Source organism: Leptopilina heterotoma, unplaced genomic scaffold, assembly GCF_015476425.1.
Source record: "Leptopilina heterotoma isolate Lh14 unplaced genomic scaffold, ASM1547642v1 Lhet_24, whole genome shotgun sequence".
Lineage (NCBI taxonomy): Eukaryota > Metazoa > Arthropoda > Insecta > Hymenoptera > Figitidae > Leptopilina > Leptopilina heterotoma.
This window is the reverse complement of record NW_025110956.1, coordinates 4,387,130-4,404,647: the sequence shown is the minus strand read 5'-3', so window position 1 is coordinate 4,404,647 and position 17,518 is coordinate 4,387,130. Positions and strand designations below refer to the sequence as shown.

The following is a 17,518-nucleotide window of genomic DNA, read 5'->3' as shown; positions in this document are numbered from 1 at the left end:
CGTTTGATTAAAATTGAAATAAATTAAAATTCAGATAATTTAGGATTTTGATGAATTAAATTCAAAATTAATTAAAAATTGTATTACTAAATTTGTTTTGCACAATAAAAATTAGAATTAAATCTGACAAATAAGAATATTATTAAATTCTATAACATAATTAAAATTTGAATTAAATTAAAATCCAATTGCAATTGTGATAAAATTTGAATAAAATTCAAACTTTTTATCGAATTAAATTTGAATGAAATAAAATTTTATTATATCGAAATCTGGATAAATGATAATTTTGAATAAATTGAATTTAGGTTTAATTAAAGTGAAAATTAAATTGGAATTAGGAATTTAAATTTTTATCGATTACAATTTTAATCAAGAAATGCTTAATTTGAATTAACATCCATTGAAATTTGAACTTTATAAATTTTAAATCAATGAACATGGATTTCAATTTTGATATAAATTGAAACTTGGATCAAATTGAAGAATTTATAACAAAAAAGGTGAAAATCTATAATTTTGTGATAGTTAAGTTAATTCAAGCTCGGGAATGTTAAACAAATTTCTTTTAAGGCAAATGAATTTTCTTCAGCAATTCTCAACTACTTTATATTTAACATTGTAAATATTGCATCTAAAAATTAATTGAATCATGAAAAAGGACACAATAGTAAAAAATTATCAAAATAGGTGAAAAAAATTTTAAATAGTTAAAAAACAGTGAATAGGTGACAAACTGTGATCCATGTTATTAATAATAATAAATAATCACTAATTGATTATTGATTATTTATCAATAATTAAAATAACTTAGTAATAAAATAAGAACATTACCTCCAAAAATTCGAGCAATTTTCATGATTCTCCTCTATACAGAATCTTCGACACGAATTTGAAAATTGCTGCAATCTTAATAATTCAAGTGATTTCTTCATGATTTAATTTTCCTCTTTTTTCCTTTTTTCTTGTTCAATGAAATACTTGAAGTTTAAGAAGAAAAACATCTTTAATCATAAGATTAAGCTTGACAGTCGCTTCCTGTTGCTTTGCCACAGCATCTTCGTCTTCATCAACTTCTTTTTCTCTTCTTTTCCCTCCGGCTCCATCATCTCCATCGTCTTCATCTTCTTCTTCTTCATAGCCAGTATCACCATCATCTTCATTTTCCCCAGACTCCTTGTGTTTGATGAATATATCCTAGAAAGCAAAAATATTTAATTACTACAAAAGAAAAAGAACCAACTGATAAAATGTGTATTTTTGAAGACGTTCGATTTTGTTTACATAAAAAAAAGGAGAAATCATCATCGTAGAGATTTTCAGATTTCGTTTAGAAAAGCATATTTAATTGTTTATTATTATTATTGAAAAATCGTGCATTTTTCACCATTTATCCCATTAAAGATTTAATTTCTACTGCTTCACGTATTAAAAAAATGTTTAAAAAGATAAATTCCGCGCTCAATTTAATTTTTTCTAAATCGCAAAAGAAAATTAAAAAAAAAATTTTTCGAGTTTTTACAACTGAAGATAAATGAAAAAAATTTGAATGATGAACAAAATTTACAAGTGATGTGTTTTCGATAGATTTTAAAAAAATTGATATTTTGAAAATATCGATTCTAAATTACGCAGTGAGAGTCGAAATTCTTTAATTATTATTGAAGTATTCACATTCCAGTGTTTCATAGAACAAATGAGAAAACTTCGACCAAAACCAAGAAACGGGATGAAATTTGTCAACTTTTTCAAATTTCACACTTAAAAGTACTTTTCAAAAAAAAATTCCATTTAGAAGTTTAATTATTTTTCCTATAAGTATTGAGAACCGAAATTTTTTTTTTTAGAGCTTAATTTTTTCTTCACACAAAGATGTGGAGTTGTTTTTTTCTTAAAGAGAGAAAATATCAATCAAGCAGCCCAGAAAAATAAATTAATCCCTGACAACCTTTTTTTATATAATAATTAATATCAGAAAATTTGGTTGTCCTGGGTTTTGTTAAAGAAGCTCTGGGCTGGCTTAGAATCAAAAAACTGTTGAATTTCAGATAAACTTCTAGACATTTAAAAAAAAATTATTGGATTTTTCAATCCTTTGGTATTTTTCAAGCATATACTTAGTGTTGGAATAATATCATTAAATCCCCACAAAATCCCAAATTTTTCAATTTTTCTATTTTTTAAAATTTCATACAGATGAAATTTTTAATTATAAATATGAAATTTACAATTTTAATTGTAGAAAATGTATTCGTGTCGTATTTCGTCTTCTTTACGGTTTAATTATTCGTGTATGTGTGTATTTTTTCTAAAGTAACATTTATTTTATTTTCATTAATTTGTATTTGTTATTAATGTGTAATTTATTTAAATGTTTATTTTTTAAAATTAATTAATTAAATAATTAATATACCTTTGGTATAACAGAATAAAGAGTTAAAAGTATATTTAAATTTCCCATCATAAAGATTTCTCACAGCCCACCCAAAATTAATATATAAGATTATTATTATTATGGTTTAATAACGTTTTCACAAAGTTTACTCACCTCAGTGCAGCATTTCATTTTCTACTGGTTTCAAGAAAGTTAGCCTATGTGATTGCTGATTTCTTCTCCATTTTAAGTTTCAATGTCGATCAAAAGCATTGTATAGAGTGAAAAATGTTAAAAAATAATATTCTCTCTCTCTCTTTTTTTTTTGTCTTATTATAATTATTGTTGGTCACAGAGATTTTAATAAATTGTTTTTTCTTTGCACACACAGATAAACTTTTGGAACGTTTTCTGTTATTTTAATGAAATGTTAATTTAATTAGAGAAAAATTAACATACTGAGTTGAAAAAAATATGTAAAATTAATTATAGAAAAAATTGGAAAAAATATAGAAAAAATAAAAGAAAAAATATGAAGGGAAAAATATTAATACAAAAAAATATTGATTGGAAAAAATATTAATATAAAAAAATATTCATAGCAAAGAATATTGATAGAAAAAAATATAGATAGAAAAAATTATTGATAGGTAGAAAGAAATATTCATAGCAAAAAATATTGATGGAAAAAATATTAATAGAAAAAAATATTGATGGAAAAAATATTAATAGAAAAAAATATTGATAGACAAAAATATTAATAGAAAAAAATATTGATGGACAAAAATATTAATTCAAAAAAATATTAATAATAGAAAAATATTCATAGCAAAGAATATTGACAGAAATAAATATCCGTCGAAAAAAATATTGTTAGAAAAAATATTCAAAGCAAAAAATATTCATAGATAAAGATATTCACAGCAAAAAATATTAAAAGAAAAAATATTCATAGCAAAAAAATCTTGATGGAAAGAATTTTAATAGAAAAAAATAATAGAAGAAAATATTAATAGAACAATATTCTAAAGAGGAAAAAATTCAAATTTAAGTACTTGAATAAAAACAAAATAAATGCAAAATTAAATACGAAAATTGTATAAAGCAACTAAATACGAATTGAATATACAAATAAATAAAAAAAGTAGAAAAAAATAATTAACTACAAGTAAAATCTACATACGAAAAATAAATTTAGAAAAATGGTAAACAAAAATGGAAAATAACAAAAATATAATAATAAAAAAAAGAAATAAACAAATAACAAAAATAAAATAATAAAAAAAATAAACAAATAACAAAATAACAAAAATTAGTAAAAAAAACTTTCACGGTCTATATTACAACACTTTAATAAAAGAATTTAACTGTCAAAATTTTTAACAATTATTTTGAAAAGTGTAACATCTCAAATTTTTGCTAACAAGAAATAAATTTAATTTTCATGAATTAAATATCAAGTAGGTAAATGTTAATACTTAATAATTTATAATTATTAATTAAGTAGGCATACGATAAATATCAATATTGATAATTCAGTACAAAGTTGATATTTATTACATAATAATTATATTCTAATCTATATTAAAATATTCCGATATTTAAATAGGTATCATTTAAATATTTTTGAAAATACACATTACATGCAATTTCAAAAAATTTTCAATTTCTTTCAGAAACATTGCAATAAAATCCATGCTTCTAAAAATATTTCTATTTAAAAATATATTAATATTATGATAAAAACAAACAAACAAATAAAATTAATATTAATATTATAAATAAAAAAGGTATTAATTAATTAATTACATTAAAAACTAAATTATTCGGATTTAAAATAAAAAAAATTATCTTCTATTGAATTGTAAATGTGAATGGAAAAATAAATAAATTTATAAAAAAAAATAATATATTCATAATATTTCTAAATTTTTATCTTACTTTATATTATTTTATGAATATGATTTATATTATATTAATTATTAATAATATTATATTAACAATTTTTTTCTAAATATTAAATTTAACTAAATTTCATTTGTTAAAATATTTTATATGAAATGTATTAAATGTAATTAAATTGCATTTGCACATAAAAAATATTAAATGTCAAGTAACATTTCTTTATTTCGAAGTAAATTCGATTCGATAATTAATTTCCCTTTTACCCTTTCACATAAATTATCTATAAATGAACTTGTCTTCAATGTCAATGACTATTAGACAATTTCACTTTTGCAGTTTAAATAAAAAAAGCAAGATTTATTTAATTTCATTTTTAAATAAATCAATTTTAATTCACTTATTTTGCCAAAAGGCTGACCCTTTGCAAATTGAACCTGGAAACAAACTATTACGATTAAAATATGCGAGAGACAATCATTAGAAGTTAATTATTATAAATCTATAAAAAAATTATATTAAAAAAATAGTTAAAAAAAATTCCAAAATTAGTTTCAATTCAAGAAATAATATTTAATATTTTAACAATAAAATCTCCTAAAAAAAATTTTAATTTCATTTCTGCTAATTCGTAAAGTAATATTAACAATTGACTAAAAAAATACATAATGAACATTTCAATTATTATTAGATTTTTAAAACAATAATTCAATTAAATATAAAAAAAATGGTTAAAAAATTAATTAATTAATTAATTAAATAATTCTCTATATTAATAATTTAGTAGGATATAAAAAATTATAATAATTGAAAAAGTTAAATTTAATTATTGTGCCTCTAAATCTTTATTGATTAAATGGATTTTTTCGTTCTCTTATACACAAACTTGTAATGTTATAATTATTAATTTTCTAATCTTAAATGTCTTAATCTAAATTTATCGCCGAATATTAAAATTATAGTTTCAATTAATTTGAAAAAATCTAATTTTAGATTTTTTTTTCGTAATTTCTATTCTTTTGTTTCTAACTCCATTGCGAATGGCAAAATAATAGTTGTAATTATTAAAAAAAATTGAATAATAATCGCATTCTTTTTAAAAGTAGGTTTCAAAAATGCGAAAATTCACAAATAATCGAAACTATAATTTTAACTTTGAGTATAATTCTCTATAAAGGTTATGTTTATCAATAGGTATTTGTTTTCTTTTTATTGTTTTCTTAAGTGATTGCTTGAAAAATGTGTTTTTATTTAAATATTGGACAAAATAAATTTGTTACTCTTTTGACAACTAATTTTTGATAAATTTGTAATTATTCCCTCTCGACCATGTCACAGAAAAAATAAGTTACAAATTTACCAAAAGATAAAAACCACTTCGTCGAAATAATTATGAAATTGAAACTGGCACTCAATTATCAGCACTCATTTAATTTTTCACAATATTTTATATTGATTTTAAAAAAAAATTTGAAGTTCAAGTTTAATTTCCAAAATTAAGTGAGTGTTGGTAACTGGGTGCCACTTTCAGCCTCATGAAACAATTATTAATTATTTCTTACAAATATAGTTTGGACTCCTCAATTCATATGTATCAATTATCAATTAATTGGTTCAAACACTTTAGCTTGAAGCTAAAACCTTTTTTTTATCTCATATACTATGGAAAAAAGGAGAAATTTTTACAATTCAAATTATTTTTCTTCATTCCGGCACTGCCGTTCATTGTATTTTGAGATTTAATAAAAAAAAACCGTTTCAAGCTCAACGTCAATTTTCAATTTGACAAAAATTTTATTTACTAATTTTTATTTATTTATATTTATATTAATTAATTTAATGAAGAAATTAATTGAAAAAAGGAAATAAATATTTTTCGCTCGAGAAAAAAAAACAATAATAATTATTTTCTAATAGGAATAAAATTTTTTACAATTTTAAAAAATTATAAAAAAGAGATTTTTTTTCCAAACTAATTTATAATAGAAGAAAAAATATCGACACGAGAAAACGAAAATTTTTTTTATCAAGACTAGTATAAATATGCACATGAAATTGTATTGATGAATATTTTTTATCACAATTGTCAAAAACGAAAAAACAAAAAATAATGAAGTGAATTATAATGAAAAGATGAAAACAAAAGAAAATGATAAATGATTAATTGTTGCAAGACTTTTGTTTTATGAGCTTGAAAAGGTGTCTCTCTTTCACTCACTCTCTTTCTCTACTTTATGAATTATGAAGGATGTGAAAAATATTTAAAATCTCTATTCGTCAGAAATACTGAAAAAATATGCTCATTTTAATAAGTGCGCGATAAAAGTAGCAACTAATTACGAGACGCAGTCAATCGAGTTTACACAAATAACGAAGTTTTTATTCTTAATTTCTTTCACGAAACTTAAATTCTCAATTAAATTCAAAAATTATTTTTAAACTTTCAATAGTTCAAAATAATGAATTCAAAAATAAAGTCAAATTATCATTTATCAAAAAATTGATTTTTTTTACTCTTGGAATTACAAAATTATTTGTTATTAATCACAAAATTATTCCATCTGTAATTATTAAAATAGTATTTTTGAATTATTTTTGAATTAAAATTATTTTTCTTTTAAAGATCCTCTGCCTATTTTCTCTTTTCAAGACAATTCAAACTGAATTATTAAAAACTACCGATTTTAGTTAAAATTAACTAATTTATTATTACTTTTCCTTTACTTAAAAAATTGCTACAAATTTTAATAATTACTGGAATAATTTGCAAATTGTCTTTTGAGAAAATTTTCAACAAAAAAAAAAATTCTCAAATGACCCAATGTCTATGAATTTTATGGGTCTACAGGTTCTACTTAACAATTTCAGAAAAATCATTATTGGTATCTCGTCGGAAATATTGAAATTAGTATTTTATATCCAAAAAATTTTTTAAATTTCAACTACTCAAAAAATTATTTCAATTACGAAAAAAGGTATATATTTTTTGTGGCGAACACAAAAGAATATCATTATAACAGCGAAGATTTCAACTATTTATATATGAATATTAATAATATTCAAATATCGATATCAATATATTTTTCAGGTATGTAATTTGTATTAGCGATTAAAAATTAAAATTATCCAGAGAAGAGTTTTTTTTATATAAAATATTTTAATACCGTCGACGTTTATTCGGAAAATCGTCATTACGATTACGATCATTACCCCCTTGCCAACGGCCGCCTCCACTACCACCGGAATTACCACCACGTCCACCACCACCGCCGCCGCCACCTCCTCCACCACCACCTCCCATATTTCCTCCCATATTGCCACCCATATTACCCCCCATATTGCCGCCCATTTCTACCCGCATATCCATCAAATCCATTATTTGGTTGTGATCATCTCTGTAACCCCCACGATTGTTACGATCGTAAGCTTCCATAAAGCTTTTTGGGTCCTAGACGCATTTTTTATTGATATATTTTTGTTTTTTTTTATCAATAAAATTTCAGAATGCCAATACCGCAATTTGTGTGTTTTTTACGGTTCAGGGTGATCGTCCATGTTTGACAGCAGCACACAGGTCATCATCAATTTTCATCAAATAACATAGAAAAGAAAGGGGAAAAACTGTTAGATATTTCAATATTGCAAAAAATTCATTAATAATTCGTCAATTGGATAAAATTCGATAATTTAAAAAAAAGAGAAGCATTTCGGTATTTGAGATACTATAAATAATCAGACCAAGTAAGCCCAATGAATATTTAAACATTTAATTTTTTCTACTTATAATGAAAAGATGTCAAATTAATTTCTATTCTTGCATTTTCTTTTCTATTTTTGGCATTTTCTTTTTGAGGAATAAATAAAATTGATTTTTTTCTTTTTCTACATAATGCAATGTTTATCAAAATATAAAAATAGAATGAGTATTTTTTTTATTGAATTTAATTAAATTAGAATATTTGGAATATTAATAGAAAATTCGAACTACTAAATCCAGACCTCGGAACGACTTTAAGAAAAAAGTCCCTTTAGTCGATTTAAAATATAAAAAAAGTCGAAAAAGTCGTTTATTTAATTCAGTAATGTCACATGAATTTTATTTTCTATTTCCTTGATTTCTAAATTCAATTATTCAAAACTCGAATAATTTTGTTAAATATTTAAATACTTCTTATTTGTTAATTTGTTTTTCCCCGGGAAAAAAAAATTTGAAAATTTCAATTTAAAACCTCCTGAAATTAAATAATTTCTAAAAATTCAAATTTGGAAAAAGTAGCAAGTTTTAAAAATTAAGGAAAAAAGTCAAAATCGTGGCCTTTAAATGAGAACTAGAACTATGAGAAAATTAGAATATAAATATTAAAAATTTAATTAACTCTACAAAAAAAGTGAGGTCTATTATTTTAAAAGCGTATAAAAATAATTCTAAAATATAATTTTAGAAATATGATAATTATTATATTACAGACGCGTTAAATATTATTGTTACACTCGAACGTAAAATTTATGTAACAAAAATATTTCGAAATTGTCTAATTAATAGCTAGTAAATAACCAGGCGACTTATTCAATGTTCCACTTTTTTAGGTCTAAAAAATGAAAAAATACAGAAAAGATTTATGAAATTAATATAATTAATAAATTATTATAATATATAAGACCCTCATCAGGCAAATTATTATTAAAAGAAAAAGAGAAATTAGTTAAAAAAGAGACCACATTTTTTCTCTTTTGAAAATTATAATAAATTATTAATTATTAACTAAATAATTAATAATTAATGCTATATACTATTTAATTATATTACTAATTTCAATTAATTAAATTATTCTCAAAATAAAATAAATATCTGCTCTGAACATGTAGCCTGACTATTAATTAATTCAAGTTTTCATAAAGAAATTGTTTACAAATTCAATTAGTAATCCCAATTGGGAATAAAGGAAGAAAAACAAGGAAAAAATTTTCAAAATTAAATCAGTAATTCGATGGAAATTTGTTTAAATTTCTATATAATAATAATTTAATTAATTTAACATTTAAATTAAATAAACTTAGGTATATAATTTAATAATTAAACAATTTCACATAATTTAATAATATTTATCTTGTATTGATAAATAAAGATAAAAAACAACTCACAAATTTTTTCCCTGTTTTCTGTGATACTGCATTTTAAAATATTTCACTTTCCCCAAATTTCCCAAGGTTAATATTCATTTTTTAAAGATTTAAAGTCTCCTTACAAAAAGTGATAACGCATTTACTAGAGGGAGTTTACAGAGGGTGAATAAAATTACTAATTGAGAATTTAAAAAAAGAAATTACAAAACACTGTTTGTTTTTGTTCCAACTTAAATTAACCTTCTCCTATTTACAAAAAAAAAATCAAGGTAAAATTCTGGTAACAACCAGATTGAAAGAATCGTTTCTTATCAGTTAGTAACTGTTATGATTACGAATTATAATAATTTCCAGTAGAAATAAAAATTAATTCAGGGAAATCATCCAGCAGTGGTATAAATTCTCCATTTCTCGGAGAATATTTATGGCAAAAAAAAAAGAATTTTAAGATTCTCTCTTATATGTAAGACAACGATTTAATTAGAAATAATTAATTTGTGATTCGCTGCTAGTTGCTTAATTATGAATTAAGATAATAAATATCATAAGAGTTTACTTTATCATGAAAAATACAATCATTTTTTCATCTTTCAATTTTCTTTTGCTTTTTTTTAATATGAATTTTTGCCAATTTTCTGCCAAATGCAACTAACAGCGAATAATTTTGATTAATTTTTAAAGTTGGGCATTACTTGATCAGATTTTAAAGATTTCTTAAAAATTTTACGATCTAAATATCAATATTATTTGTTAAATATTGATTAAATTTCTTTGGTATTAATTTAAATTATTTACAGATTAAAGATTAATTTTTTAGAAAGACTGATTTTTAACATCTAGTGTTGAAAATCTCAAAGAGAATCTATAAGAATCATATTCTTATAGTGTAATATTATATTATAATAACTTATTTCCCAAATATATAATATCTTTTGGGAGAAAAATATCCGATATAATTTAATAAACTTTAAATAAATAGTTAATAATTACTTCAAGATTTTTTCAAAATCTTTTTAGTTTTTAAAGAGAAGTCTCGATCTCTGTCAATTTGCATCGATAAAAATTTTATAAAACACATAATTTCGATTTAATTTACAGCTGAAATTAATAATTTAAATTGTTTTAATTACCTAATTCGAGTTAAAATATAAAGTGAGTTAAAAAATTTTCGAAACTTGTTTTCGTTGAAAATTAATTGAAATCTAATAATTATAATTTACGAGAAAATATTAAGAAATAATGTAAAAAGCTTTCGCTTTTATAGCGAATTATTCTGTTTTCTTCCAGTTTTTCTTTAAATTTTAAACAGTTTAGATAAGTAAACTCGCATAGATAATAAATCAAAATATAAATTAAGAAATATTGTTCTTATCCTTAAATTAAATTTTCAATATTATGGTTAATTTACGAATATTATCAGGATGAAAATTTTTCATTCCCAATTTATCCTAAATTATTTTAAACCCTGTTTTTAAACAGTAACTTAAAATGCACCTATGCATTTGCGAATTCAAATTAGATCAATTCTGATCCGATTACGTAAGAATAAAAATTCAAAACGGTTTAATTCAGAAAATCAAAACCCAATTAATCAGAATGCATTGGAAAATTTTTTTTTGTTTCAAGAAATATTTAAGTTCCTTGAATTTATGAATATGAGTATTATGCGAAAATGTTACACGAGGTAACACAAATTTTTAAATGATATGTTTACGGTATTAGTAAAAAAATGCAAGGTTGAGTAAGAAAATAAGAAAAAAGAGTACGTTACCACTGGTAAGTTGCCTGCAGCTGAAAGAAAAAAAATTTTTTGTTAATTAACAGATAGAAAATTATAGAATAAGAATCATAAAATTCTTTTTAATGAATGAAACAAAAATTTATTTTTAAAAATCGATTTACGAATTAAACAATAAAAGTTTATTCTCAAAGAATCAGTTTATGAATTAAATAAAAATTTATTTTTAAAAATCGGTTTACGAATTAAATAAAAGTTTATTCTCAAAGAATCAGTTCATGAATTAAACAATAAAAGTTTATTATCAAAAAATAATTTCTGAATTAAAGAAACATTTTATCTTAAAAATCAATTTCTGAACTATTCACTTGATTTTGAAAATAATTTACTCCGGATGTTTAATTTTTTTTTTAATTTTCGTTATGAAATTATTATCAACTCACCATCATCATTGTTACCAACTGAATCGTAATTTTTCCCACCTCGCATTGCTTGTTCCTGAAATAAATAAAAAACGAAAAATTGTTAATTAATTGGCACTTGATTTAACAAGAAAATAATATTTCAAGTCATAATTAATAAAAATTCTTCACCTGCATGAATAAGTTATTCTCTTGTTGTCTTCTGTGTAATTCTTCTTCCTGCTTTCTAATTCGCATGGACATTTCATCTTGCTGTCTTCTTCTCATTTCTTCTTCGCGTGTCCTTTGTTCCTCAGCTTGTCTCTCCTTCATTTCCCATTCTCTCTTCTGTCTATCTCTGTCAGCTTCTCTCATGCGTAATTCTAAAATAAATTCAAAGAAACAATAATTATAAAATAAAATTTTCTTTTTCTTTATTTCACTTTCAAATTATTTACTATTTTGTATTTAACAATAACTATTATTAAAAGAGAAATAATCTATTATTATAGAGAAAATAAAATCTTACGTTCACGTAGAACTTCAGTTTCGTGCTCGTATCTAGCGAATTCCATTTGAGCTTCCAATTTCTCCTCCTCCATCACCATCTCCCTCTTTAATGCCTCCTCCTTTTGTTTATACAATTCATGCAATTGTTTCCATCTGGTGCCATATTCATGCTCGAAACTGCCAATCTGAGCAAAACGAGGTCCAGCTTCGCGAGCTGAATAAAAGTCCGGATGCTTTTTTGGTAGATTCTTGTCCGGATAACCGTCAAGATCATCTTGTGGTTCGTATATTTCCGCCACTACTGGCCGCAAAGATCTAAAATATTTACGGTAAAAAAAAGTTTTTAGAAAAAAAGAATTCTGTTATTTACAAAAGTTTAAGTTTGTATTAATGAGAAGAATGAATCTTTTAATAATTAATTAATCAATTATTAAGCTATTGTTATTATTATTATCATCAAATTCATTTGATTGGAAGAATAAGAGAAAATAAACTTACGCAGTGAGGAAATAACAACCATCCGTGCATTTTCTGATTGCTTGTTGTGCGCATGGTTTTCGGGCAAATTCAACGAGACCCTCGCCCGATGATTTGCCTCTTTCGTCGACTATTACAATAGCGCGTTCAATATCGCCGAACACACTGAATGCTCGTTCAAGAAGTTCATTGGAAACCCAAGGAGTGAGATTCTTAACTTTTACAGTCACCGAGCTTGGAGCGAATCGCACTTTTAGAGCACGTCCTTTCCGAGGCGTCGCATCTAATTCCCTCTTTGCTTTTTCAGCATTCAAACGATAGTCCTTTAAAGTGAAAAAGCAATGTTATATAACATTTATTTATTTCCTCTACTAATAAAAAAAAGTATTAAATTAAATAATTAAATTTAATTAAAGTCTATTCAAAGAGTATTGCTGAAAAAACTGACCATTTTTAAAAACGCAAAATTCTTTTCTTTGTTGATGAAGATTTCAGAAACTTCACCATACGGCGAAAATAATTGTTGAATTTCCTCATCATTCACATCATTAGTCAAATTTCCCAAATAGAGACGATTTCTTCCTGAGAATTTCTTCTCAGTTGTGTCTTGCGGCGGTAATTCGTGTGTTGGTCCACTTAAACTCATGATACGATCCAATAATCGATCCTAAATGAAAAGAAAAAATTTTAGAGAATTTTTTCTCTCTAGACCAACAAGTTTATGAATAAAGAAAAGTAGCAAGTGGAAAAATAATTAGAAAAATAAATAAAAAGAAAATATTCCAGTGACTTTTAGTCTCTAGCTCAAAAAGTTTAAATAAATAAAGAAAATTAATAAGCAGAAAAATTTAGTAAACTAATTTTTTCATAATTTTAAATAAAATTAATTTAAACCCAAATAAATTTTTAAATTATTCAATTGAATTTAATTGACTGAAATTGGATTTTTCAGAAATTTTAGTTCAAAACCTCCTGAACATTAATTATTTCTGAACTTGAATATTTTAATTTTAATTAAAATGAATGCAAATTTAAATTTTGTACAATTTTATTAAAAATCCTAAAAACCTTAAGTTTAAAAACAAAATTTATGAATAATTAAATTTTCTCTAAATTATAAAAAATGACTGATTTCCAGAAAAATTTGAATTACAAAATATGTTAAATAATTAAATTTTGGAAGAATTTCAGCTCTAATTCTATAAATAATTAAATTTCAGAAAATTTAAAATTGAAATTTTTTCAGAATTTTAATAAAAATTATTTAAAACATGAATTCATGAACAATTTTTTAATAGTATATTAAGCAACAAGAGGAGAAAGGCAGCCATTTCTTTACGGTGATTTTTGTGACACGAGTGGAGGTCGAGGGCGCCGTAGGCGCCCCGAGACCGGAACGAGTGTCACAAAAATCATCGTAAAGAAATTGGCTGCCTTTATTCTCGTGTTACTTACGATATTTTTTATTCCTAATGCACAAAAGCGGCGATTTCAGATAGCAGACGACAGGGAGTAAAAGTCATTCACTTGTTCGATTTGTATGAAAATGGCGGCCGATTTCTCCCTTGGGCAAGAAAAATGCATGTGAACAGCTAATTTTCTTGCCCTTGGGAGAACACGGCCGCCATTTTCATACGGTCGAAGAAATGAATGACTTTCCTCCCTGTCGGCTGCTATCAGAAAGCGCCGTTTTTGTGCATGTGGGATAAAAATAAATTTTATTTGAATTCAATTTATTGACTGTATTTGGAATTTTCAGAATTTTAGTTCTAAATCTTCTGAACATCAATTAATTCTGAACTTGAATATTTTAATTTGTATTAAATTAAATAAAAATTTGAATTTTGTACAATTTTATTAAAAATTCTAAAAATCTTCCAGAGAAATTTTCGAATAAAAAATTATGTAAACTAATTAACTTTTAGAAGAACTTCAGCTCTAATTTCAGAACATTTAAAATTAAAATTTAAAAAAATTTTAATTTCTGTAGGTAAATAAATGAAAATAAGTATTTAAATACTTATACTTTTTAAATAAATATTCAATTATTAATTTCTACACAGAAATTGGAATTTTCGTATATTTTAGTTTAAAATATTCTGAAATTCAATTATTTCTATGAAAATTGCAACAATTTAAATTGCAATTTGCATTTTAAATTATTTGACTAAATTTTTTTTAAGGTAATTGAAACTAATGACTTTAAGAACTTTAAGAAAATTATTCTAGAATTTAATTACCTCTATTTAATATAAAATTAATTATATTTTGCTAAAAATAAGAAGAAATTAAGATATTTTTTAACAATTCACTGTAATTTTAAAGTTTTTAAGATTCAAGAAGAATTTTTAAATTTTTAAGTTTTTCGAAAATGTTTTTTGACACCAAAAAGCAGAATGTTTTTTTTTTTTTAGTAATTTTAGAAATTTGATACTTTTTCCAGCACTTTTGATAAAATTCCCTAAATTTTCTGATTTGTAGTAACACTGTAAAAATTAAAAAGAAACTTAATTACAATATTTTTGAAAACATAAATCTTACGTCTTGTGAGCGATTCATCATGTTTCCTCGATCTCCTCCAGAGCCACCTTGACCTCCTCCTCGTCCCCTACCTCGCATTCCACCACGACCACCCATATTGTTTCCACCCATATTATTTCCACCCCCCATATTATTACCACCCCCCATGTTGTTACCACCTCCCATTCCTTCAGAATTTCCACCATCTATTCCATCATTCATTTTCTGCAATAAAATTAATAATTATCAATTATTTAATTCACTAGCAAATGTAACGCGCGGAACGAGATATTAAATTTATTAGTGATATGCAAATTACAAAATTTTTTATATTCAAAAATACATTTTTTAAATAATTTCATAATCAAAATTTAAAAAATTCACTTATTAAGTACAAAACTAATTATTACTCTTTATATTTTCAAAAATTTTAATAAAATTTCACGAAAAAATTCAATTATCTTCTAAAATTTTTAAATAGTAAAATCTTTACAAAAATTCAATTATTATCAAAACAATATTAATTGAATTCCTCGGAAGAATTCAAGTTTTAAAAAACTCTTTAACACATTTCAAAAAAATTCAATTTTTTTCTAAAATTTTAATAATTCCTTCGAAAAAATTGAATTATATATAAATAGTAAAATTCTTTGCAAGAATTCGATTATTTTCAAAAAAAATTTAATTGAATTCCTCTGATGAATTCAAATATTTTAAAATATTTCCATAAATTTCGATTATTTCCTAAAATTTTAATAAATTCATCGAAACAATTCAACTATTTTTATAAATACTAAAATTCTTTGCAAGAATTAAATAATTTTTAATACAATTTAAATAAAATTACACGAAAGAATTTAATTAATTTCAAAAATTTCCATAAAATTCAATTTCAACAAGAATTTAAAATTCTCTAAAAATAATTCAATTATTCTCAAAATATTTTTAAAAAATTCTATATAAAAATTAAATTACTTTCAATGCAATTTTTAAATATATTCGTCAAAAAAATTGAAAGAATTCAATTATTTTTAAAAAATAATAAAATTCTTGTGATGAATTCAATTATTTTGAATATACTTAATTTTAATGAAATTCTTTAAAGAAATTCAATTATTTTCGAAACAACTTTAATTGAATTTTTCGAAAAAATTTCATTATTTTCAAATATTTCTATAAAACTCTTCATAACAATTTAATTATTTCTTAAAATTCTAATAAATTCTTCGAAACAATTCAATTATTTTTATAAATAGGAAAATTCTTCGCAATAATTCAATTATTTTTATAAATAGTAAAATCCTTTGCAGAAATTCAATTCTTTTCAAAACAATTTTAATAGAATTCCTTGAAAGAATTTAAATTTTCAAATATTAATATAAAATTCATTTATTTTCTAAAATTTTAATAAATTCTTCGGAACAATTCAATTATTTTTATAAGTAGCAAAATTCTTCGCTAGAATTCAATTATTTTCAATACTATTTTAATAAAATTCTTCTTCATGAAATTCAATTTCTTTAAAGATTTTCAATTAAAATTATTAATCTCCATTAGTTTAAAAAAAAATCCAATGAAATTCTTCAAAAGCATTTTATTAGGATTTTTAAAAGTTTTAGTAAAATTCTTAGTGAGAATTCAGTTATTTTTCTGAATAATAAAATTCTTTGCAACAATTCTATGATTTTCAATGTATGAATTTTAAAACTAAAAATATTTGCAAAGAAAAATAATAAAAAAGTTAAGAAACAAAAAAAGCAAACAACAACTAAATTGCAAATTTTGAACCATTTGACTAAACGAAAACGAACGAAATACAATGTAAATGCCTCAATAAAAAATCGAACTTTAAATATTATTCGCCAAGGTATTAATGGTACCATCACTATTATTTATACCCACCAAGGTTTTATTAACTCTATCATTATTATTTTAAATATCAATAAATATTCACATTGACATCAATAAAACATTGATGAAAAACCATCGAAAAACTTACCATTCCATCGTTCCTTCCACCCCCTTGCATACCACCGCGACCACCAGAGAATCGCGAACCACCTCTGCGATGTCCTCCAGGATGCCCTCCTGGACCTCCTCCGCGGCCACCACCACGTCCACCACCAAATCCTAGATTTCCAGGTCCTCCACCACCACCACCTCCTGGACCCGAGTGTGCATTATCATTATTGCTCTTATCTTTCGCATTATTCTGTTGTTGAGGTTGTGATGCATTTTCTTTAGATGCGTTATCTTCGCCCATTTTGTAAAAAAAATAACCTTTCTACTCAAAGGTTAATTGTTAAATTCACGTTGTAACTGAATCGCTATCGATCGCTCTTGAAAACAAACACTAAATATAATTAAACCAATTTCTAACAATTAAACTGACAGGATTAACAATACGCGATTATCAAATCCATTCACACAATGGCGTCTCACAGTGTTGCCATATTGACAAAAGAAGCATTT

At 23.5% G+C, this 17,518-nt stretch overlaps 1 protein-coding gene across 2 annotated transcripts; it reads right to left on the bottom strand.

Annotated features, from left to right (window-relative positions):
* Positions 1-834: 834 nt before the first annotated feature.
* On the bottom strand, positions 835-17,499 carry LOC122502834 (hrp65 protein-like). 2 transcript variants are annotated; one of them, XM_043613123.1, is made up of 9 exons: positions 17,046-17,499; positions 15,068-15,271; positions 12,975-13,193; positions 12,548-12,849; positions 12,069-12,364; positions 11,732-11,922; positions 11,582-11,636; positions 11,172-11,191; positions 835-1,197 (listed from the first exon to the last, which is right to left on the bottom strand). In XM_043613123.1, the coding sequence occupies exons 1-9, from the start codon at positions 17,307-17,309 to the stop codon at positions 970-972; spliced, it is 1,779 nt and encodes a 592-aa protein (XP_043469058.1). In that variant the 5' UTR covers positions 17,310-17,499; the 3' UTR covers positions 835-969. The 2 variants fall into 2 exon arrangements, with proteins under 2 accessions (XP_043469058.1, XP_043469057.1); XM_043613122.1 differs by lacking the exon at positions 835-1,197 and adding an exon at positions 7,399-7,724 and having other exon boundaries at positions 17,046-17,498.
* Between the last annotated feature and the right edge of the window lie 19 nt (positions 17,500-17,518).

Bases quoted from the DNA above. Each gene is read 5' to 3' on its own strand.
- LOC122502834 (XM_043613122.1), bottom strand. From the start codon at position 17,309: ATGGGCGAAGATAACGCATCTAAAGAAAATGCATCACAACCTCAACAA. The intron at 11,637-11,731 runs GTGAAGAATTTT...TATTTATTTCAG, and splicing joins AGAATAACTTATTCATGCAG to GAACAAGCAATGCGAGGTGG. The intron at 7,725-11,171 runs GTAACGTACTCT...AAATGCGTCTAG, and splicing joins CTGCAGGCAACTTACCAGTG to GACCCAAAAAGCTTTATGGA.